The sequence below is a fragment of the Artemia sp. Qi Xiang Cuo genome, chromosome 1 (assembly GCF_049724085.1).
Source record: "Artemia sp. Qi Xiang Cuo chromosome 1, ASM4972408v1, whole genome shotgun sequence".
Classification (NCBI taxonomy): Eukaryota; Metazoa; Arthropoda; class Branchiopoda; order Anostraca; family Artemiidae; genus Artemia; species Artemia sp. Qi Xiang Cuo.
In genome coordinates this window covers 55,766,607-55,792,627 of record NC_142794.1, presented here as the reverse complement: position 1 = coordinate 55,792,627, position 26,021 = coordinate 55,766,607, and the positions used below count along the sequence as shown (strand labels likewise).

The 26,021-nt window shown below is 35.4% G+C and overlaps 1 protein-coding gene across 3 annotated transcripts in view; it reads left to right on the top strand.

Moving 5' to 3' along the window:
* The window catches only part of LOC148956500 (ubiquitin carboxyl-terminal hydrolase 19-like), a 50,242-nt gene extending 25,765 nt beyond the window's left edge, over window positions 1-24,477 (top strand). Inside the window, exons 2-5 of one of the 3 annotated variants that reach the window (XM_089108394.1) lie at window positions 5,648-5,903; window positions 7,825-8,013; window positions 15,624-17,680; window positions 22,129-24,477. In XM_089108394.1, the coding sequence (XP_088964520.1) occupies window positions 7,832-8,013; window positions 15,624-17,680; window positions 22,129-22,340 (2,451 nt within the window). In that variant the 5' untranslated portion in view covers window positions 5,648-5,903; window positions 7,825-7,831 and the 3' untranslated portion in view covers window positions 22,341-24,477. Of the gene's footprint in view, window positions 1-5,644; window positions 5,904-7,824; window positions 8,014-15,623; window positions 17,681-22,128 lie in introns of all 3 variants that reach the window. The other 2 variants (XM_089108386.1, XM_089108395.1) reach the window with 2 other exon arrangements.
* Window positions 24,478-26,021: the final 1,544 nt, after the last annotated feature.

The window sequence follows — 26,021 nt, the reverse complement described above, 5'->3', positions numbered from 1 at the left end:
GAGCCAGTCGGAGCGCCATGTTCTGGATAGTTTCCAATTTCAACATGTTTTTTTATTGGTATGGCCATAAGCAACTATTCCATACTCCATTTTGGCCTTATATATTGTTTGTAAAAAGTTCCTAACACAGTTCGTGAGTTTCCCCATTCTGTAGAGGCAAGTCTTTTTAAGAATTACAATGCTTTTCAGGAAGACCTCTTTCATCACCTCTACTTGTTTATTTTAAGTCCATCGATGGTCTATTTTCAATCCCAGTAATCTGCATTCTTTGACTAAATCAAGTCTCTCTCCTCCAATAATTATTTGAGCCATTGGAGTGGGAATGTTTTTGTTATTGAACATCATCGCTTTTGTTTTTTGGGCTGATACACTCATTCCAAATGCTTTGAAGAATCGAACTAATTCGTTTAGAGCAGCGTTTAACTTTCCAATTGCCTCATTATTGCTGTATCCTACTTCCCAAATGGTGAGGTCATCTGCAAAGGCTGCTAGCCCTAAACTCTCACTTAAAAATTCGAGCTCGGATAGAAAGAGGAGGCAAAGAAGTGGGCTAAGCGGCGATCCTTTCGGTAAACCCTGATGGAGTCTACAATAGAGGATGTAGCTTCATTGATCTTCACTTTGAATGTTCTATTATTAAGGAAATCAGAGATGAAATAGATGAATTTGTCTGGGAAGTCCATTGTTTTTAAAATCTGACATAGCCTCTTCTCTAATATTTTGTCAAAAGCAGATTCGAAGTCAACAAATGCTGCTACGAGGACCTTCTTTTGACTGTCAGCATTTTTTATAGCCTCCTCCAGCATGAGAGTACAATCAATTGGGTTTAAGCCTTTCCTAAAACCACACTGCTGCTGCAGAAAGAGGCCATTACATTTGCAAAACCATTCAAGCCTTTTCTTTATCATCTTTTCCATAATTTTTCCAAGGACGGGTAAGAGTGATACAGGCCTGTAAGAAGATTGCATTTCTGGTGGTTTGTTTGGTTTAATCACAGAAGTACTTATTGACTTCTTCCATATTTTTGGAAAAGAACTTTGCTTCCTGGATTCGTTATATACATCGATTAGAGCTTTTCTAAATCTCGGCTCTGAATTGGTCAGCATCAAGTAACTTATTTCCTCCTCTCCAGATGCTGAGTCCACATTCACTTCCTCCAGAACTTCGAGAAGCTCTCGTTCTGTAAATAGTTCCAGAAGTTCCTCCTTGGCCTTTGTTTTGTTGTGGAGTTTGCAGACATGCGGGGTGAGATGAGGAAATTTACTGGGGGCTGGATGTTCGAAATATTTGGAAAAGGCTTCCGCTTTTTGTTGGTTACTGGTAAAGAGAATGCTGTTATGCTGCAATGTCTGTATAACACCATCTTTTGGATTTTCCCCCTCTAATCGATTGATGAGGCATGGACATTTGACAGTGGGCTCTTCACGTCTAGTTTATTTGAAAAATTTTTCCATGTTGATCTCTTTGCATTTAGGCCTACTTTTTCACTTTAGTTTCTGCTCGAGTGAGATGCTTACGATTTTCTGGGATAGAAAACTTATTAAAAATTTTTCTACGTTTGCGTTTTTCATCGACGTCCTTTTTACAATCATCATTACACCATACTTTCTTTGTTTTTTTTTTTGGTTGGCGTAGTGTAGGCTGGTTGGAAGATCTTGGAATGGATTCCAAAGCAGCTTTTTTTAGAACACGTGTTAGGATTTTGGCTTTTTGGTCAACCTCCAGAGCTTGAAAAACCGCTTCATAATTTGTATTACTTAAGATGTGTTTCAATCTTTGCCTTTCTCATAATGAGCTGTCTTGTAATTAAATCTAGAGGTAGGTGGCCCAGTTTCACATCTTACATCATTTATTGTGGTCAGAATAGAAGAATGGTCTCTGTAGGTGTTGTACGTTGTGTATTGTTACATGTGAAAGTAGATATGCTGGTCCTATTTGTATGTTATTGGTTGAGAAGCTTCCGTTCCTTATATTGTAATAGGTGTTTAGACCAAACGGTGTAAGGACTAAAGCAACTGGGACCTCTAGAGTTACTTTTTCAATGCACATTCCTGCAGTGTTTGACTGATTTGCATCTTCCCACAGGGGACTATGGGCATTAAAATTACCACACAAAATTGTTTTTTGCCCGGTTACCTGATCGCGTAATACATCAAAAATTAGATTTCTTCCATTAGGATTATAAAATGAACATATCGTAAGGTGATCACCATTTTTTAAGTGAAGAATGACCCCAACCATATCTACATCTTGATTATATGGTTTAATTGGCACTGCAGAGGGAGGTAGATTATTTTTGACAAGTACAGCAACACCTCCACCCTTGGGATCGGAAGACCTATCTTTTCTATATATTTTGAAACCAGGAATGCTAATCTTTTTTATCTCATGTAGATTTGTCTCTCGCAGACATACAATGTCGGCATTATTTTTGCTTAGCCAATTTGTTAAATCTAGAAGCTTAGTCGAGTAAAAGGAAATCACATTCCGTCAGAGGATTTTCAGTTCATTACGGTCCATCATTTCCATCTAGATGTGCCATATCAATTGATTCACTGTCGCTTGCAAAGGAGAGGAGATCGTCGTACTATTATGTATATGCTTGATGATTTCAATTAGGTCGGGTACGAGGGGCTTTTTCATTTGCTAACTTACTTTAGGCTTATCAAATCTATTCCATCTATCTCTTAGTTTTCACTTTTGTCCAACAAAACGGGGATGGCTATTGCACTTTTCAGGAGCTGTAATTAAGCGGTTGCAGATGCCCAAATAGTTGGGCCAAAGATTGTAGTGAAAGCTTTACTAGTCATAATTGACTTCACTTGCTGCGTTAATAAGTTGCAATTTTTTTCCAACTCGCTTGAATCTGCGGCTGTCTGTGGTCTGTTCTGAGAAGATTGTGTGTCTTTTCTTTGTGTTTGTTTTTTTTTATGGCAGAGGTTCAATGCCATATATTTGCTGTTTTTGGTGAGCACCTCTGCTGCTTTCCAAATCTCTATTATGAAGTTGACTCACAGTCTCTTTTGGGGGGTTTGGTTTGGAGTGACCTGGTCTTGTTGTCAGTCTTTGAGCTAATTCTGAATTGAGAATTCTTGATGCTACCATAGAGTACGGAAGTCTCATTTGGTGTTACGACCTTACTATAACTGCTCTTTTCTGATATAAAGGACAAATTTGCTTTTGCAGGTAACAGTGCCTATCTGTTTTACAATTCTTGCAGTATGGTTCACGTGCTGTGCAAGCATCTTGATTCTGACCCGTTCCTCCACATTGTGGACATGCAGGAATCGTTTGCTTGCAGTTATTTTTGGTATGGCTGTGCATCAGACAAATAGTGCACTGGAACGGTTTCGGTTTGTACTGTTTGTACCATACTGTTTGGCCGTACAGATATAATCCAACTTTTATCTCATTTTGGCTGGTTATCAGGACAGATTTACTGTCCACTAGATCACCATCCTTCTTTTGTCGAAGTCTAGTTACAGTTGCTGGCTCTACTAGCTGTACTGATGCATCTAGTAGCTCAAGCTGAATTTCTTCATTAGAAAGATTCGGGTCAAGTCCATATACCACATATTTGAGGAGGGCCTATTTTATTACAATTTTACATTCGACTGTACTACCTGCAAAAGATAACGTGTTAGACTTTTGAATCAAAATGTTTGCCCAATTTTCATTTTGAAAATAAATTTCAGTCATACCTGATCTAAGAAGACGCACATCAAAATTACCTTTTGCAGCAGAAAATATTAATTTCCTTAAATTTAGGATCTCTTCTTGTTTAAACGGCTCTCCATTAGTTTTCCTTATCAAAACTGAGATAGGATCTGTTTTGATTATGTTTTGTTCAATATTTGACTGTGTGTTTGATGAACATCTTGATCTTTTTCTTGGTGCTGTAGGTTGAGATACCATCTGAAAATTTTCGTTCTTAGTAGCTTGGATTGTTTTTTTCTTTTTCAGCTGTTTAGTTTTTACGGATACTAGCATGCTTCACAGAAGTTGATGACTTGGGAGGGGACTGCCCGTGAAATGCTCTCGGTTCCGCCCGAAAATAATTTCTTAAATTGTCGTGTGGTAATGCTTATATGGTAATCGGCAAATAATTCAATTCCTTAGGGAATTTAAAAGAATAGTCTCTAAACACTGCAATCAGATTTGTAATTTGAGGTAAATCACAATTTAATGAACACTCTAGGTCTATGCAATATGGGAAAAATCACAGAATATTTGGAAAAATGTCTATGTCTCACAAATTGAGGCAATTTCCAATCTGAACTTTTTCACAGTGCACATGGTTTTTTTTTCAATGTTCTCCGTAATTTAAAGGATTTACTTTTTGAGTTGCTAAGACATCATTTTCAAATCCCATGCAACTGAATGACATGATGCGCAGGGCTGTTGGATTAGTGCATATTTGAACTGCATGTTTTAGTCTCCTATGAAGGGTGTGGGAGTTGAAGGAAGTGGATATGCACTTTAATATTAATGGCGGTAAAAATTTAGAATTGTGCCCCTGATAAGGAGACATGTTAGGAAAACAATTCTTACTTTAAAATATGTATAATGATCCTAGTTAACATATTATTCAAGGAGAGAACCTTTATCATCAAGTCTTTACTCTAAAAATCCTTCTTTTTCCAGCTTAAGAGAAAGTTTCCTAAAATTTAACACATTGAGATTCAATTCCTAAGTCTTTTGAAATTGGTAAATTGCTGCCAAATACGTTTTTTTATATATAGTGTTCGTACCAGTCTGTTTAAAACCTTTTTTTTAATGAGCAGTGGAACAAATGCAGAATATTAATAGCAGTGGCAAAAATCCAAATATGAATACTAAAGACCAGCATGAACGCTTTCTATAAAACAACTTATTTGGCAGCTCAAAGCGGCAATTTCAAAAGGCTTAAACATTGAATCTCAGCATGGTAGTTTTTGGAAACTTTTTCTTTTAAGCTGGAAAAAGAAGGATTTTTAGAGGAAAGACTTGATGGTAAAGGTTCTCCCCTTTGATAATATATTAACTAGGATCATTATACATGTTTTAAAGTAAGAATTGTTTTCTTAATATGTCTCCTTATCAGGGGCCACAATTCTAAATTTTTACCTTAATGGCAAAGCTGGCAAAAAAGCTGTGCTTATTAAACCCACCATCACCCGCCAAAAAACTTGTTTACAGTGCACTATTGTTATCTAAAGCAAATCGTTGCTGAATGCCTAAGTAAAAGCTGAGTCTATTACCTCATTTATGTTTGTTTGATGCATGTGCATTATTTATTTATATATTCTGTAATGTTTTTGAATTTAGTAACTTTTCTTTGTTATCATGTGAAGAAAAATGTCCTATTGAAGACTTAAGGAAGGGACAGGCTATCTTTACTTTTTAACCACTTAGTACATCCCCCCCCCATCAGGTGGAAAAACGCATGCACATGTGGTCCCAGGATTGAGATAGCTGGGCTGCTACATGTTCTATAACTTATTAATTCAGAATAAGCATCTCTGTAGGCTCAGCAATGTAAGATGGCCAAACTTTCAGTTCCATAGCCAGTTCTGTAAAAACCAGCTTTGTAACAGGTCTCAACTTTGATGTGTTTTATAACATTGTTAAAAATATAATTTGTATCAATTTTGTTTAATTATAGCAGGCTAATAAAGCCAAAAAAAGGCAGAGCTTCTTACTTTCTTTGTTTGGCTTAGAACCAGCTTTAAAAAACAATGGAAAGTGGAACAAGAAGAAGAAGGTATTGAAAAGGGATTGGATTTGATTCCCATTGATGTCTTGGTGTATAACACAATAACAGAAAGTGGAGATCATCTTAGCTTTGAACCCTCTTGCCCTCCCAATAAAGATGCTGGAGCTACACCCCTGCTGGGGAGTATCAGATTTACCCCGGACTTAGGGTAAGTTTGACCTCCCTGAGATGAGTTACTTTGTTGCAGTTGCTAATAGAAACAAAAGAACTTGCACACTTTCTTGATTGTGAAGAATATTACTTGTATGGCCAAAAGCAATGTCAAATAGTTTTTATTGTGACAGCAGCTCCATAACAATGTTGGGGCCAAATTAAGCTAAAAAAAATTACTTTATAAGGGGTCAGACTTACTCCAGTTCACCCTGCAGTAATAAGAATAGATTTAAAAATATGAATAAAAATAGCCTAAAAGTAATAATTTGTCTGAATATTGTAAATAATAACTTTATTGCTAGGCTATAATGTTGTCATGTAGTTTTATATAGGCCTATATCCTGGGGCTATGTTTGGCACCATTAGGAATAGGGGCAATTGTCATGGTAGCAATTATTCTTATTTTGAAAGCGTTGATGAGGTAATCAAATGGTATGGTAATATCCTTTTGTTATAGTAGTTTCTCCTTCAGAGGAGCCCAAGAATACAAAGGATTCTTGAAAAAGTATAAACTAAGCTCCAATAATTTTGCAATAAATTCACTATAACTCCAAGGGGAAGAGAATTTTCGTCGTTACTTGCTTCTGGATCGTCGTTCCCTTCCGTTACTCCATGCTCTTGATTATCGGTTTCGTCGTCACTTGATGATAGCTCTCCAGCAAGTAAGTGGCTCAGTAATTCAGCATTTGAAACTGGAAGGTCTGGCAGCCAATCATCAGCATCATCCTCTGATGACATGGTAAGTTCTGATATTGTATCTGAAGGTATGTCATCAAATAACTTTGAGATATCCTGTGTCTGCTAAGGACGGCGTGCCATAACGATTTAGCTGAAAAGAGCAAATTTAATTTGAGATTTTAGATGGTAGACCCAGTTTTGTGGAAATTGCTTTTTTTTTTTTTTTTTTTTTGTCGAGCTGCCAAAGAGGTCTCAAACTCAAACCACTCAAAAAACAACAACAAGAAACAAATTTTTAGCATATGTTGCAAGGTTGTCATCAGGGATGACCAGCCTCTCATGTCCAATATCATGCTTCAGATCTGAAACTGTGATACTACTAGTTCGTACTCTACTACACAAAGAGCAAATTGGCAAGAACACAATATTAAAGATATTACAATTACCAAGTATTTTAAACTTGCTTAATTTTTCTTAAAAAACAGCACGTGGTTCCATCGAAATACTGAGCTATATGCCTCACTAGGTGTCAATTAGGCTATCGATAAAATTTCGCTCATCAGATAGCATTGCTAGGGATATGCTAGACTGGTTGTTTCTTATTTTAACCACCTACGGCTCATGGAAAAAAATATGAAAAGGTGGTTTCACTGAGGAACTACTAGAATCATATTATATTTCAATTTGATAGCAAGGATGTATAAAATTTTTAATTGCTTGGAGTAAGGTTAGTTTTATCTCTGTGAACATAATTCCAAAGTCTTTTTGCTGTGACTATTCTAGGTTGGATTATTTGCATTTCTATTATATTAAAGTTTTCCCTCAGTAGTCTGTTAACATTATTTCTGGTTGTCTTATACTCTTTCTCCGCCACCCAATACTGATTTGTAAATGAGACTGAGGTTGTGCTTTTTAAGCCCAGTATATGACCCCAAAGATTGAGCATTTTGGTTTCTGCCAATGCCTACCCCCTAAATGTCATAATCAAAGAGACACATTTACTTCTACAATTAAGAAGAATTTTCTTAAGCTCTTCAAAGGCTGCATTCATGGACAAATTAATTTCATAATTATAGATGTGCAACTGTAACTCTGAGTTAGTTTGTTTTATTAAAATAGTACATACTTAGGTCAGCCAACTCTGTTGAAATAAATTATGCTTATCTTAGCATAAAAAATACGTTCATCAATAATTTTTTAGCTAACCATAATGCACCAATTTTATCTAAATTTTTCAGTATCATAATGACTGTCCTTACTGATGTAGGACCATCCAGCCCAATATTATTGAGCGATATGAAGCATTCTGTAATTGAGCGTAACCATTCGCGTAAGCTCATCGTCGAGGTTTACATAAAAGAAGTGCTTCCAGAAACATTTGAAGCTGATTTTGATGTCTCATCTTTTAAAATTAAGTTTCAGACTCGGTAAGTGTTACTTTTATCAATACTAAACTCGCAAGTGCCAAATAGACATTAAATTTAAAAAAGTGCACTTGTCCAAAACAATAAATCAGTACCATTAAAATAAATTGAAAACGAAAATCATTGGAGATATTTATATAACATAAGAGACGCTCAAAACCAATAAAAATAGTAATATTGTATATTAGAAGAAAACGGAAAATGAGCAAAGAGAACGGACTGCACCGCCCTCGAGGATTAGGAAAATAATTACATTGTGCAAAAATTACACCCAAATAGCTTGTCAAATTTAGCTTGAAAACACAAAAATTAGAAATCAGCCTTCCCCTTTGATAGCGTAATTTTCCAACCCTTGCTTAGGGATGTGTATATATTTCGGCCCTGATCTTAAGTACAAGATTTTAAGTTACCACTGATTATTTCTCTTCTCACAAATATAATTAGTGTACAAAAAATTAATTGGTTAAGACCGATCATTTCCTAAAAGAGGTGCAAATTTAGAAAAATATTGTTCACACATTTTTAGTATTGAGATTCAATGTGTGAGTCATTTATGATACTCCTCTGTCTTATTTTTTGCCTCTGCAAACGAAAATAGGTAAGCTCTCCACTAGGATGACGCAATTATTTTAGGTTAATGAGAGGCCTCTTTAAATTGTAGAATGAATCATCGCTAAGCAGCGAGGGAATGTGGCTTTCACTATAATGCGGGCTATAAGGACTATTTTTTGAGGACATTTCTGTCCCATGAGAAGGAGAACTAAAGTTTCAGAGGCCTATGGATAGCCCTAACAAAGGCAAAACAAACTCTCATTTTTTTTTATGTATAAATATATCAGTTTGCCCTACATGTTTCGTTCACCTGAGACCTTTTTTTTTTGTAAGATTTGAGGAAAAAACCTGGCAGATAGATTGGATTCAAGTCAATATCCAGCAATAAAAGTATGTACATATAACCTATTTGGAATTTTACTGTTGATCAGCTGACAATTTAAAATACTTTTTTTTTAATGGAACAATGGTCTTTTTTAATAGAAAAAGAGATGCTAAAAAATTTGTCGCCAATAAAGGCATCAATATTAGTCTTCAAATTAAAAAAAATTGCGTATTTTGCACTTAGCTGAAAACTTGCTCTTAACATTGTGCTCCTAGACGTATCATGGTTGCAGCAGTAGCTATAACCTTGCAAAGAGCGAACCACGGCCCATATTAAGCGAAAGTTCCAAAAGTGTGTTTCGAAAATAACTGTCCAGTGAGAAAAATTTCTTTTTTAAGATTTTTTAAATTTTCTTTTTTTTTCTTTTCTTTTTTTTAAAATTTTCTTTTTTAAAGTTAATTCAGAAATAGTAACTATTGTTCCGCTTTGCCTGTATAGTAAACATATATTGCGGAAATAGTTTTATTGAAATTTCGAAAAAGAGCTTGAAATGCATTAAAAATGACGGTGAATAAAAATGAAAAGAGCACCATTGGTATCATCATGGTTGAAAACCTCTAGCTGGAGGTTTTCACACCCCCATTCCAATAACACGAGAAAATAATGGCACTGTAATATCTTAGAAAACCGTTTAGAATTTTATTTCAAAGCTATGGCCTCTATCGTAAAGTGTGTTCTTTGTAAAGTCATCTTAATAGCACCATCATAAAGTGCCGTATAGTGCCAAAAATGACATTTTTGGTGCCATTTCTGGGTTAGAAAGGCTGGAAGCGTAAAAAAAAACTTTTCCTATTTTTGACTAATGGTCCGCGTTCTGCAGATACCGATCTCCTGATCGGTTTCCCCGTTATGAGTGATCACATTTGTGTGGGAAATCACATTTGTGTGGGTAGCACTGATGCGTCTCCTTTTTCCCCAGGAGTGATGGTATCGAACCAGGGATCCAAAAATATAGGAAGAAAGTTTATCTGAAAGGGAATGAAAATGTCTAGTACATTTTTGTTAATAATGAAACAGAGCATGCCGCAGCAAAGTGCTTTTTTCCTCTATTTTGCACCTTGGAACATCAATTTGAAAGTAAATTTTGAGATAGCCAATTGATTTGTAAAAGTCTAAGCCTTCTGTCTAAAGCCGGAGATTTACAGTTCCCCATTTTGAAAACCGATAGAAACAGCTTTTTAACATGGGTAGTACAGTTGTTCTGTCTCCTTTTTTTCTCAGGGTGATCGTATCAAACCATAGATCATTGTTTATCATGAGGTGACTCGTTTGAACAGAAATTAGAAGTTTAAGCGCCCTTTTAAGTCAGCGCCATAACAAAGTACCACTTTATGCCACAAAATAACAATTTTGACCAAAATGCGAATGAGTGAAAATCATTAAAGGTGCTCATGGTAATTAAATTATTTTTCATGCAAACTTTCTTTAATATTTTAAAGAAAATAGTTGATCCAGGTGAATGAAACTTTCAGAAATATTTTGGGATTTATCTTTGACTTGATTCCACTAAGTTTTACTCACTCTCTGCTACTTCCTTTGAAGTATAAAAGAAAATTTTTGTGAAAGCCATTATTGAAATAAGGGACATATAGTCTACCTACGGGGACTCGAGGTTTCTTTTTGTGTTATTTTGGTTTTTATTTCGACACTAGTAAACTAATTTCGGTTTATATCATTTTGAAAAATCCCCCCACCCCCCTCTATATGTGCGTGATACGTGACCTTCGCCATAGCCCTTAAGAGGAAAACTAGACCTATTTTTGGGGGAAGAATCGGAATAAAAAAAAAAGAAGAACCTAAAGAAGGATATTTCAGAATTAATTTAATTTTCTATCTGCATCAAATACTTTCGATTCGGCGATAATATACTTTCGGGATTCTTTTCTTTTGATAAGACGGCATCTGTTAATAAATATCTAACAGGGATACCTTGACTACGTCAGTCCTAGAGAAGTGGAAATGTTGGATAGTCCAGTGCTTATCTAACCTCGAGGTGCACTTGATCTGATATAATAATTGAGAGACAGGATGTTTTCCATCGTTTCCATATTTCTATTGTCAAAATAAAATTATGTCTCAATTAAATTCAGTAGACCTATTCCTCTCCTCTATAACTTACAGGAATTCTCAAAATAGTAAGATTCTTAGTATTTGCTGAGAGAAAAACTGGAATTCTATTTTAAAACAATCTTCGTTTGGCGTTGCATGTAGCCTAATCAGTATTCAAAATATGACAACGCAGTGTATCCCGACTTCTAAACCGAACACCTATTTCAACAAATTTTTACTACATTAAATTCGGAAAATGCCCCCTAACCCGTGATTCCTGGAAAGAGTGTTATTCTTTTGTGTGTAGGATTCCTTGTTTGTTGGTCAAATATCATACCCCCCCCCCTCCCCCATACTAAGGAAGAACTCCCGTTTCGCCGTAATTTGTTTTTAAAAAACTGCAAAATGTTTATTAATCAAGAAAAATCGGAATCATGAAAATTGCATCCTCTGGAGGTTGTGAATATTATACACTCGGTGTAAAGCCCCCCCCCCCCTCATCCGTCATGACAATATTAATGAACGTTAGTTTGTTTTAAAGGTGTTCCCTTTAGCTTAGAAGTGATCATGTAAAATAAGGGATGCTTTTGCTTTCACATGGAAAAGGGATGAAATATGATTAAAGAAAAAAAATATGTATGTATCTTTTGTGATCGGGCAATCTATCATTATTGACACCGACTGAAAGATTGCTTGATATATCAACATCAAATAATATTATCCAGCTACAACCTATGCCCTTTATGTACTCTGTTCAGTTTAATTCCCTAGAAAAAACTTCCCACGAACGTAGACAGTTTCAAAGAGTTTTCTCGCTTTTAAGAATTGGCGCCGTGGCATGTTTTGCAATGGTATAGAAAAATTAGGACAAATAAAAACAGTCAAAGTTTTGCAGTGTCAAGGGAAAAGGTTATGTAAAAAAGAAATGATCCGTTGTCTGATGGCCAAATTTTATTTTAATTTTTAGTTATTTTTAGTGTCGTTTCAAAAAGTATACTACTGCTATTTCTACTATTAATAATTCACCGCAGCAACAATCCTCCTGAGGCCAATATAGCTACGCACGCTCCTCCTCCGTCCCAATCTATTCAAAGCCTCCCTCTTTATACCCTCCCAGGAAGTTCCCATTTCCCTTAAATCTTTCTTTATTACATCCTCCCACCCCGCGGACGACCTAATATCCATTTAGCCTTAAACGTTTGGCCAAAAAGGACAATCTTCGGCAATCTGTCATCCTTCATCCGCAGAACGTACCCTAATCATCTCAACCCTTCTCTCAATATAGCTTTAGATAGCGTGATTGAACCTCACTTTTCTTACAGCTTCCTGTTTGAAATGCGGTCAGCCAGCCGGGTACCCAGAACAACCCGTAGGTAATTTCTATGGAAAACATCAAGAAAATCTTAATCTGTTTTTTGGATTACTCATGCTTCAGAACCAAACTTGATCACTATTATCACTGTAGATTCCAATATTCTAATCAAGGTTTGCAGACTTATCTTCCTATTCTTTCAAACTTTTTTTTAACTGTGAAAACACCTTGAGCTTTGGCTATTAACGTCTTCATTGTTCCCATCGTCTTCACTAATAACACTACCAAGGTAAGTGAAGCTGTTCGCCTGATCAATCTTTTCGTTACACAACGCTACCTTCTCATCTTTACTTATTCCTAGCCTTAGCGACCTAGTCTTCTTCACATTAATTTTCAAACCTATTCTAGCACCCTGAACTCGCAAAACCTCTAAAAGTTCATTCATTTTGCTCACACTTCACACTTAAATCATCAGCATAATCTAAGTCCAGGGATGTTTTTCCTCACCATTTGATTCCATGTTCTCCCATTGCCTTTCCTGTGCTCCTTAAGACAAATTCCAGCAAAATGATCCATATAAGGGAGATGGAATACTACGAAAGCAGCTGCTAGCCTCATTTTCTACCATAACTGAAGCAGTGTTATTCTCGTACATAGCGCTAATAACTTTAATGTATTTGTCTGGTATACCGTACAAGGATAAGACCTTCGCTAAAGCTCTTCTTTTAACATAATCGAACGCTTGCTCATAATCTATAAAACTGAGTACCAAAGGTGTTTGATAACTTAAGCAATTTTTCAATTATTAACCTTAGAATGAAAATTTGGTCAAAACATCCTCTACTTTTTTTAAAACCGCACTGTTCTTCTGAAAAATTTGTCTACTGCATGTCTCAGTCTAAAAAGTATCATACTACTAAGTAATTTGCTACCTACAGAGACCAGGCTAATGCCTTGATAATTACTACACTCACTCTTATCACCAGTCTTATACAGTGGTTTAATTAGGTTTTCTTTAAAATCGCTAGGTACTTGCTCTTTTCCAAAAACAATATTCATAATCTTCAGCAACTTATTTTTAACCTCAGAGCCACCATATTTAAGAAACTTATTTACAACACTATCAGCACCTTGGGCCTTATTATTTTTAATCATATTAGTACTGTCGCTAATTTTCTCACAAAACAAATCTACCTTCACATCCAAGATATCACAAACTTTTTCATTTTGCTTTACATCTTTTCCTGCAACTCTATCTCGGTTTAACACATTCTCAAAGTGTTCTCTCCATCTCTCTTTAATTCCTTCCTTATCACTAATTGTGGCCACGTTCCTATCCTTGACTGGGATAAGTCCGGATTGACTACTCTCTCTCAATTTATTAACATGTCAGTACAATATTTTACTATTATGCTGTTTACTACATCTTCCAGATCCTCGGCAATTTTATCCATGGTTTCCATTTCACACCTCCTTAGTTCACATTTTAATGCTTTCTCCACTTCCTTTATATTCCTCTTGTGTTCATATGATCTATCACTCAGATAATTCTTTTACGAGCCCCTTCTCCTCTCTATTAAACATTAAGCTTTTTCAATAGTATTTCTAGCTGCGTTCCTAACTTTTTTCCGTGAGACTTCACAAACTGTTTCAAAAATCCTCATTATTTTTGTATCGCCATTCTTAAAACTACTATGGCCAGAATTCGGCTAGGGTCGTTTCTTCTATAGTTGTAATCTTCATCAGTTGGAATTAATTATAGCTGCAATGTTTGTAGGTACATCGTTGTGTCTATGTAGTTTTTCACGGCTGAAATCTTTCATGGGTGTCATATTCCGTAAGTGTGTCTTCAATAGTCGCAATCTTCTATGGTTGCAATTTCAATGGAAGTCATTTTCACAGAAACTTACAAACCTTATCGTTAGCTGACTAGAATAATTTTCGGTCTAGCAAATTCTTTCCTTTGGGGGTGAGGGCCAAATATTCCTTTATTGAGGACTAATTTGACCTATAACAGATAAAATGATTCTAATAAAAACAAAAATAGTTTTTGATGACATATAAAAACAACTGACATTGGAAGTACAAAAAGCGATGGCAGTTTTTTCAGTGACGTGAAAAACAATGGTACTTTATCCAATGATAAAGACAATATGATAAAATTTTGCCACCTGTCAGGTGGCAAAATTTAGAAGAACCAATGTGTTTCTATGGGAGCGATTTTTATTGGTGCAGTCTGTAGATGCACTAAAAAAAAAAAATAATAATGACACTTTGTCCGATTGCAGAAATAAACAATGATGCTTTTTGCAAGGAAAAAAAATGAAACTTTTTGAAATAACAGAAAACTCAGTGAAATCAAAGGCGATGGCGTTATTTTTTGGTTACAGATTATCTGCAGCTAAACGCAAAAGCTTGATACCTGGAATTCGTATTTTATGGCTATGAATTCTTGATATTTATATATCTTTTGATATTTCTTTCTTTTTTTAGATTTTTCTGAGTGAGGTTTTTCTGTTGACAAACAAAGCTGATTGACTGATCCATTGCAACTCTCGGCAATGGGCATTTTAATGAAACCTTGTACCGTTCCTTGTGTAGATGCAGCTTTTTTCTGCTTCTTTAGCAGTTTTTGATCATTTGCAAGTAGGGTATGGCTCTTCTGTTCCGCTGTGAAAGGCTGTGTGTATCTGCGAAACGTTCAAAAAATAAATGATATTCATCTTATTTGCTTCGTTTTTAAATGTGTACTAGACCTTTTAACCTTTTGAAGTCAAAGTTGAATTTTAAATACTGTCAATGCCAGAAGAACAGTGCTAGATTTTAGTAAAAATACGTTTCAATGAAGATGGATATATTCCTGGCTGCTATTTTTTCATTGGCAGTTGACCAGTTAAAAGGTGAATTAAATTATACTTTCCAGCCTGGACCTAGGGAGCAAACCTCCCTAGGCAGCTTCTGTAATACTTGATCACTGCATGAAGTTTCCGTGCCGAATGGAAAATGATTGCTTCTCTAATTTCTTATCTATTTTCTTCGTATATTTGTTTGCCTTCAATCTGCTACATTACAAGTTGAAGTATTCTTATAAAAGTATTCTGGTTTTTCATTCTTTCGGATCATGTCTAAGATATGAGAAGAAAAAGAATGTATAACTGAAATGGTGATTTAGTATCACAACTCTGAAATCTTATTTCTTTTCCTTTCTTTGTACCTAAAACATGATTCTTTGTCACAATAAATCTTTTTATTTGTCAAAACCTGCCTAAAACTTGAGCCTAAGTTCGACAGATACTTATCTCTTCATCTTTTCAGAAATGCAGCATTCCACGCTTGCCACAACTCTGCGAACTATAATACTGCATTTGTCTGGAATCCTCAACTGTTTGGTGAAATAGAACCACACGATTGTAGCTGTACTGTGCACTCAGTGAAAATAGCCATTTCTCTCACTAAAACTAGTGCAGAAAATTGGAATAGATTGACACTTCATCCTACTCAGACATCCTTCCAGTCTTCTTCTAATGTTCAAAAAATAAATCCAGCCAGAACTCCTTTAAGCTCCAGTGAAAACCTTAACGGTATTTCAGAGCAGGAAACAATCACTAATGGCAATTTCAACAGAATTCCAGCCAAACACCGGTCAGGTTTCGTTGGTCTTGATAATATTGGCAATACTTGTTATCTAAACTCTGTCATTCAGTGTCTTATAAATACCATTGAGTTGAAAAATTATTTTGAAGTTTCAAGTTTCGTGAAAGATATTAACAGGGATAACCCACTGGGCACTAACGGAAGCTGTGCTGTAAATTTTTCTGCTGTTCTAAGGAAATTGTGGGAAGGACTTGAAGTGTCTATAGCTCCGGCCAGACTTAAGGAGCTTATAAGCCAAAAGGTGCCACAATTTGCGGGATATATGCAACATGATGCGCAAGAGTTTTTAACATTCTTATTAGACGCTGTACATGAGGACTTGAATCGAGTCAAGAAGAAGGTCTATGTTGAAGACAAAGAAGATGTTAGTGATGAAAGTGATGAAACGAAAGCAAAGGAAGCGTGGGACAAATATAAGCTGCGAAATGATTCGATTATTGTGGACCTTTTCCACGGCCAGTTTAAGAGTTGTCTCATTTGTCCACAGTGCAAGAAAAAATCTGTTACCTTTGATCCTTTTTTGTCACTCTCTGTTCCTATTCCTACTCTACCTAAAGTTTATACCATTCACTTGTTCTATCTTGATACTAAAAGACGGCCTGAAAAACATTCTATTGAGGTTAAAGAAGATGCAACCGGTCATCAGTTAAAAGAGATCCTGTCATATCGAACAGGTATATCTAGGAATGAGCTCCAAATCATTGATATTTTGAATGGAATGTTGAAGAATGTTGTAGACGATGAAATCCTTGTTAGAAATTCAAACTTTTTAGTTGCCTATGAACTTTGCAATAAGCCTGGCTTGAGCTGGCATCTAGTGTTTCAAAGGCTTCTCCAACCAATGACTTGTAATAAGTGTGATCTAAAAATTGATAGTTGTAGATATCAGTGTTCACGATGCAAAGCTGCCTATTGCAGTGAGCGATGTAAGATAGAAAATATAAACGTACACGCATGCCATCCCAGATCTAGATATAAATTTGTTGGTGTTCCTTTTTGTGTTGGGATCCCGTCAGGTGGAATTAGTTTTCAAGAGTTACAATTAGAGGTTTTAAGCCATGCACATCGTTTTGTAGAAGTTGTACCTATCAAAGGTACTCTTGACTTGAATTCAAACGAAGGGGAAGAGGTCAGTGAAACATCCCTGAACGACTATTTTTATTTGAAGTGCCTAAATGAGGATGGTGAAGGAATTGAAAAGAGGTTTGAAAATACTGGTTTAGTGAACCCGTCTACGAGATATCTAACGGTTGATTGGCGTTGTAATCCTGAGTCTCCTGTTTGTTGTTCAGTGAAAGAAAAGCAGTTGGATTTTAAAGTGAGTGGTTTTGTGAATGACCATGCATTACATGTGCAAGATTGTTTAAAGTTGTTTCAAGAGCCTGAAACGTTGAGTCAAGAGGAAGCCTGGTATTGTTCACAATGCAAAGAACACGTTCAGGCAACAAAACAACTGGGAATTTGGAAACTTCCCAAAATTTTAATTATTCATCTGAAACGATTTTCGTTTAAAAATTCCTTTACTAGAAACAAGATAGATACTTTTGTAGGATTTACGTTGAATAATCTAGATCTCTCACCCTTTGTACAAGGAGAAAATGAAAGTCCTGTTTATGATTTGTTTGGTGTTGTAAACCATAAAGGCAGTATTTATGGAGGCCACTACACAGCATATGCACGTCTGCTCAATGGAAAATCCACTGATCTCGGCCAGTTTGGTAAGTACCTATGTTAGAGTCTTATAACAATTAGTCTTAATTAAATCCAAATGTAAGGATTGTCTCCGGTAAGGCCAGTTCCGTCAATTTGATCCCGGGACGGAAAATCTAAATTTTGTCTTAAAAATGTTGGCTGAAACTTCCAGAATTTTTTCTAAAATTAATCTTTATGTTATAATGGTGATAAACAAACTTTTAGCTCTTGGTGTCAGAACTTACAAGTACAACAATTTAAAATTATTGGTAATCAGTGTAATAAAATAAGGTAAACTTGGTCTTTTGGTCTGAGTTCTGATAAAAAAAAAAAAAGGAAACAAGTTCTTTTGCTTTTACTCGCAATAGTATTGATAGCAGTGGCAGATCCAGGGGGCGCCCCCCTAACATAGTCTAAAGTAGTGTAATTTACTTAATTAACTCAGGGTTGCGTTCACTAAACTTGCTCCTAACGCAAGTTTATCGAATCAACCTATTTTGCGCCCCCCCCCCCCAAAGAAAAAAAAATCCCGGGTCCACCAATGATAGACAGAAGTCGATTTTAGATATAAGTGTTTTTTTTCTACCGTTTAATTGTTGATTGACATTTTAGCTAACAAGTTTCTGCTAGCTTGTTGAAAAAGAAGTGTCAAAAAATAATTCACTGAAACATCTTAAATGGGTGGGAAATTCCATAACTTAAAGGCTTGAAAAAAAAATTTCACCTTAGCTTACTAGGCTACCCTATCCCTGAAAATGTTTGTAAGAAACCGATGAGAGATATCACCTTTCATGGCGTCTCTATTAATGTTTATTGCATAGAAACTAATCCTAATTTTTCACATAATCCTTTTCTTGTGTTATTGTTCAAAATTATCCAACAATTATTCGGGTTGTTTTAGTGGATTCGCTTACACTTTTCTGTGATTTTCAGATGCACTGGATAGCTGGTCTCCAACCGTGCAGAAAGTATTGCTTGGGCCGAGAAATCGTTACAATTTACGTTCTTTTTTCAGCAGAGAAAAGATTTTAGCTTACCGCTTTGCAGTCCTCTTTATAAATTCTGGAAATTATGAAGTAACATGTCAAATGAATAATAAGCACAATGAAGAATGTTACGGACTATCCAGAAGTCCCAGAACCCATTGTTACAGTGTGCCTTTATGTCACATCTATTTTGATTTCTAAAATCAAATTATTACAGTGCAAACACAAAACTATTATGCCATGACCGTTTCTACAGGCTTAATATGCTGTGAATCGGAACCTCCGACAAATAATTAACTTTGACTGAATAATGGATAATAAGTTTTTTATGGAAAATACGAGCGGTGGCATTGCTTTTAATATTGGCTTTGTGATGCATAACCATTAAAAAAAAAATTGTTGTTAGAACATGCCTAATGTCTCAGGTACAATTATTCTGTATATCAAACAGTTTGTGGTAACGAACTGTAAGTAAGGAACGACCCGGCTCAATAGTAACCGAAAATCTAAAAAACGAAATGCAGAAGATAAAACCAACCATCCAATCTAGGCACTCGACCGAGGCACTTTAAAAACGCTGTATGATAGATCATGTTATTTTCATAAGATAAGGAGAAACTGAAAATCCGGTTCTTTTCTTTTTCCAGATTGAATTAAAGAAAGAAAAATACATTCCAAACAAAACATTTTTCAAAGAAAAGTAAAAGTGCAAACTATGACCTAAGACGAGTATAAATAAAGTCATATTATAATTCAAACTTAGAACGAACAAAACATATATTTTTATATTCCAATATATAAATAAAACTAATGATTACATCAAACATTAAAGTAACAAATCCGATTGTAGATCAACAAATAAATTCTAAGGAAACAGAAACTAAAATGAATAATCAATTCATACTGAACAAAAAAACAGAAATTACCAGAAACAGGAGTAGGACTACCGCCCCCTGAACCTTCGGAGGCCAGAGCGTCATTTGCGCTTTACTTAAAAATGATTCAAATGTCGAGCAGTCTTTTTTGTATTTATCATCACACTCACACAATCACAATATCAAGCTAAACAAGGTTTACAAATAAGAGAGGTGCTCTCTATCAAACTATGTAAACCGCACAAGTGTCATTTGAGTTTTAGTATGAGTAATATGTTTCTCCAACACTGGTTTCTGTTCGTTGAAACATCGACATAAGACAAAAATCGCCATAATACTAACCATTACTGGAAAGAACTAAAAAAATTAGACTAATTGTTAAATAAACAATGATAAAATGATTGTGCTTGGTCAGTTTCCTGCATCTCCTGGTCTGCAATGTCTTTTGTTTTAACCTTTTCATGTATATTTCTAACTGCTGAGCTCAACACGACGCCAAATTGGGCATCCTCTTCTTGAAATGAAGGCCTCAATCATCTCCTTCGTTGCTGGAAGGATCTGAATCATCTGGGTCAATACAGTTATCGCTATCGTCTTCGAACATGATCTAAAGGATTTGTTATTACTGTTTGAAGTGCCTTTTATTTTCCTCTTTGTTACTGTTTTCTTTTTTATTTAACTGTGTCATTGGATACTTCTTGTATTCAAAATGTATTCAAACGCATTGTGGCTATTATGTTAATATTCTGGGTAACAAAATTCCATAGGAGGCTGGCACTATTGTGATTTCGGATCTTCATTTGTGTCTGTAGAAACCTATTTTGCCCCGTTTTATGGGCAGTATTCTCACGTGGGGAGACCGAGAAAATAGATGGCCTACCTGTAAGAACTGATTACAAGTTTAAAAGATTACTCCAAACCACTCCCAAGAAGTGGATTTATCAGTAAAAAATCCCCAGGATAACTATTTAGGTTTCATAAGTAAAGAAAGACTTTAGTTACCTTTCAAATCCTTGCAGAAACTCAAATCAAAATTTTCTACTAAAATTACGGCAATTAAACACATTGTATTAGGTAGATGTCTCTTTAGTGACTTTTGTGGAAGTATTGGCAATCATTTGGCTTAACAAAAGTCATGTTTAAAGCTCAACTGTAGGGATGGAGAAGGTTACAAGTAATTGCCCTCATATATATATACATATATATATATATATATATATATATATATATATATATATATATATATATATATATATATATATATTATATATATATATATATATATATATATATATACTTTATACATATTTGCATGCAATCTAGTGCGAAATCAAATAAAAAAACAAGTTTTTTCAAGTGAAAGCAAGGAGCAACATTAAAACTTAAAACGAACAGAAATTATTACGTATTTGAGGGGGTTGCCCCCTCCTCAATACCTCACTCTTTACGCTAAAGTTAGACTTTTGTTCAAATTATTGAAGAATACTTATTAGAGCAGTAAGCCTTTTTAAAAGTTCTAAAAGTTAGTGTAAATAGCGAGGTATTGAGGAGGGGGCAGCCCCCTTGACACATATAATAATTTCTGTTCGTTTTAAGTTTGAATGTTGGTCCTTACTTTCAGTTGAAAAAAAAAATTATGGATGTCTTTTAAATAATGACATGAAATTCAGCTCTCCCTCCATGGAAAGTTCTGCTCCCCCGCGAAAAATTCTCAATGGAAAGATTCTCCCACGCATTCCCCCCGCCAGAAAAATCCCTTCCGAAATATATCTGTATACTTCCCAGTAAGCAATACTATATGTAAACAATGGGCAAAGTTCTTAGCTTGCAGTCCTTCCTCGGGGACTGTGGGGGGTCAAGTTATCCTCAAAGACATAGTTACTACATGTTTTGACTATGCTAAATAAGATGGGTGTCTCAAAATTTTGATCAGGTTACTTTGGGGAAAAGAGGGCTTGGGAAGGGGCTAGGTGCCCTCTAATATTTTTGGTCACTTAAAAGGGTCATTAGAACTTCTGATTTCTGATCAAACGAGCCCTCTTCCGACCCTCTAGGAACACTGGTTTGATAGGATCGCCCCTGGGAAAAACAAACAAACAAATAAACACGCATCCGTGGTCATTCTTCTGGCAAAAAATACAAAATTCCACATTTTTGTATACAGGAGCTTGAAACCTCTATAGTTAGGCTCTCTGATAGGCTGAATCTGATGGTGCGATTTTCATTAAGATCACTTGATGTTTCGGAGTTGTTTCCCGCATTTTCCAAAAATTGGGAAAATTTTCTCTGGCTCGTAACTTTTGATGGGTATCATTAATCTTGATGAATTTTGTATATTTTGAATGAGCATCAAAATTTGATTCTTTTGAAGTTTTGATGTATCTTTTGTTATCAGTACTTTATTTTTTAGAGTTTCGGTTACTACTGAGCCGCATCGCTCCTTAATTACAGTTCGTTACCACGAACTGCTTGATAAAAAAGGAGTAATTAAATTTGGGAGAAGATTTTCAATATAATAAAATGTATTTAGGCCATTATTTTCGTTCTTATCTTTTTTATTTTTACTTGGGTAATAAAATATAAAAGAAGTTGTTTATTTATATATATTTTTAGACTGGCGTCTTTTTGATGACTCTTTGGTTGATTCTGTCAAGTCAGATGATATAATCTCGAAAGACGCTTATATACTATTCTATAGAAGGCGAGATCACCTCGAAAAGGATTATGAATCAAGTTTTTGCACCAATGGCATTTCTCCATATTCTGATTTGGAGGTTGATGAAAATGATGGTGGAGAATGCGATGACTTTCGTACAATGGACTAGTCCTTTTCGTTGAATATCACTATACTGAACAATATTTTTTTAATTCTTATAGTTTTACAGTAATGCTGCTTAAAACAGAAATCATGGTACCATATTTTAGAGGTTGATTCTCTATCAGTGTTTCACTTTCAGTTCTGCTTTTTTAGGTGGCTAATTGCCGAGAGTATCAATGGTTTCTTAAATGTACTGCTGAAAAAAAAGTTTTCGAGTAGTGGCATCAATTAGGGGAGGGTTGCGCTTGTCCTTTCTTTCTCTCCCCTTGGAAAATTACCTTTATTTGTTATCTCCATTGAAAATGGTATTCTTTTGGGTATCTTCATTGCGAAATTGAAAAAAGAAGAAAATTGCCTTCCCTCCCTCTAGATTCTGAAAAGCCTATTTTCTCCTCCCCCCTTCCTTTGTTTCCGTGTATTGATGCCACTCTTGTTGAATGTATTGAAAAGTGTGCAATTTTGTCCATATATCTGAGCCATTTACTTGCTAATCACTCTATGAAACAAAGAGAGAACAACAGTAACAAATAATATTCATTTATGCTGATTTTGACTATAGCATACAAAGCATTTGTCAGGAAACATTTCTTCATTTATTTATATATTCAAGTAGGTGGAATGAGTTTAACCTACATTTGAGTGAGAAATAAGTGAAATTGGCATAAAATAAAGAAAAAAAAATGATCAGTATCTTGTCATCTTCTGTTATTAGTCTTTATAATTAAAGGATTTCAATAGGGACAAGCAAAGCTTTGAGCCAGCCAGTCAAGTGCTCTAACACTAAACTGAAAAATACTTGAAGAATGAGTTAAGCCAGTTTGCCTTGTGAAAGGCTCATATCTTAATGAGTTGAATGATGAGAAGCTAGGAGGAAAATGTCTTTAGTCCTACGAATTGGTTGTTATGAATAAATAATTTCTAGAATTACGGTAATACTTTATTATCATACTATTATAATTAGTTATTAGTAACTGGATGACTCTTAATCTGATGTAGCTTTTAATTGAGATACCTTTTAAATTGTTGGGGGAGTTTCAGACAAGTCCTACCTCCATAACATCATCTGCAGAACTAAGTTATGGGAAAAATTTACTTTTTGTTTACGAAGTTGAAAGAAAAGTTGGTACAGGTGTGTTATATGGACACTTCTTAAAAGTCAAGTTTGGTTAATGCTAATGAAATAAAATATGATGAATATATAATAGTTTAAAAACAAATTTGGGATATATATTTGTAATTAAGGGCGTATATTAACCATAGCGTATATTAAATACGTGACCTAACCTAAGTACATTTTCCCCATGAAACCCCAAAAAATAATCGTTTAAATATTGTGATTCATTGAGAAACCACGGCTTTGCAGTCATTTATGTATAGCGGTCTCTTGTGAATAACCTCTTTGACGGCTTTTTCATGACTGGTTTCCTTGTACAATACCTAAAAGTGTCCATATAACGCACCAGTGCCGAAAAGTTTTCCCTTTTAGTATTTTTTCAAAGCAGGTTAAAAAAAACGCTCTTATAGAAACTTTGACCCTTTTTACATTCAAGGGACGTTTACATTGTGTCCCAAATAAAGTGTGTAATTCTATTTCGAAAGATCTTCCGATTTGTAAAATGCATTTTGTTAACAGTTCCGTGACTTAGAATAAAACATAATTGTCATAATCGAAGGCGCAAGTTCTTTCAATGCTTCGAGCTCTTAGAAAAAGCATTTTCCAGAAACAATCTTTGTTAGACAAAAACCACTTCTTTTTTCTTGAGAGTTGCACACTTATGCCCTATTATGTGAATTATCTTTTGCAATTCTGAAGCTAGCTTTAAAGCTCAAAATCTTAAGTTATTATCACCCTAGAAAGACAAATAACCGCAAAAAAGCTGAATTTTCGCTCATATGAATTCATTTTTAGAAGTTGACTTGTCACTGGTTGGGGCACCATGCATTGTAAACGTAGACTTGGTCCTTATTGAGAAGTCCTTTTGTTTTTACTTTGGTCAGTGATACTATTTAAATAGAGTGTTATTTTGTGGCTTGCCAGTGCTTGCTATGTGTCTCAAAGTTTGTATTGTGATGATCTTTATTCAAAATTTCAAATATTATGTTTTAATATGTATTTCTGCAACTTTTCAATTAAAGTTTGTAGAATTTAATTCTATTCTTTTTCTTTTTTTGTAAGATTCAGATTGCAAGGATGCAAGAATAGGTTTCAAATTAATGCCAAGAAGACTAAGTCGCTAAGACAAGGAATAATGGAAGGGGGAAAGGTGATGTTTGGTAATGAGAAGATCGATCAATTGCTCAGCTTCACATACCTAGGTATTATTGTTAGTAAAGACGGTGGGTACGGCGAAAATCTTCAAAGTAAAATAGCAAAGGCCCAGGGTATTTTTTTACAGTTGAAAAGGTTTTGAAATAATAGAAAGATAAGTCTGCGAACCAAGTTTAGAATATTGGAAGCTACAGTAATGACAGTGGTCAAGTATGGTTCTGACGCTTGGGCACTCAGAAAAATGGAGAAGACTACTGTTTTTATCTCCAGCAGTAAGCGGTGCAAAAAATGTGCTTCAATCCTGATTTCTAGGGCTATAATGCAAGAAATGATGAGATGGATAGGACACATTCTACGGATAAAGGATGACAGATTGCCAAAGCTTATTCTTGTCGGCCATCCGTCTAGGGTCAAACAAAAACCAGGTCGTCCCTGAATGGGGCTGGAGGATGCCGCAAGGAAAGATTTAAGGGAAATGGGAACTTCTTGGGAGGGTGTAAAGAGGGAGTCTTTGAATAGATTGGGATGGAGGAAGAGCGTGCGCAGCGTTGTTGGCCTCAGTCGTCTTGGTGTTGCAGTGAGTTAGTAGTAGTAGAAATCGGCTCCAAGGAAATATCATTTGGGCTATTTTGCAGCTTTGGGAGTTTCCTGTGGGGCTACCCGCTTTCATTGACAAGCTATCCGACATAAGGCACGTAAAATTTCATTGTCTTTTCAGTCAAATTTCATAGTCACACAACAGATTTTCAATAGCTTTTAATGATGACTAGTCTCGTTGAAGAAACTGGCTAGTGCTTTGTCTTTGTGGCGTCTAGCCGAAGCTGATGTTCGCATAATGATTTTTAAGTTACCGCTCTCAAGTATTCATTGTTACTATTGAAGCACATTTTCTTTGATCTTTTGAATTCAAAGACTTATTGAGTATTTTTTTACGTCACGGAATATAATAATAGTTTAAGATTTTTCACGTTATTTTCGTCAAGTTTTCTCAAATTGAGCAGAAATTACGTAGAGCATTGTCTGTCTGTGTATGTCCTCAGGGACATACAAAGAGGAAAGTAAAAATTGTATTTGAAGCCATTACAAAAAAAAGAAAACATTGTAAACAGAGTTCCCATTCAACTCAACCCCCATGCAACTCTATTAAATTCAATCCCCATGGAACTCAGCCCCATTCCTTTCAACCCCATGCCGCTCAACTCACATCTAATTCAACCGCGACCCTATCTCAACCTAACCTAAAATTTGAATGGGGTTTGTGTTAAATGGGGTTGAGTTGAGTTAGTTCGCATGGGGGTCGGGTTGAATGGGGTTCAGTGGCATGGGTTTGAATTGAATGGGGGTTAAGTTAAACGGTGTTTGAGTTACACACAAACCTAAATAAACTTGTAGACACGAGCCAAAGGGGTATCTTCCAAA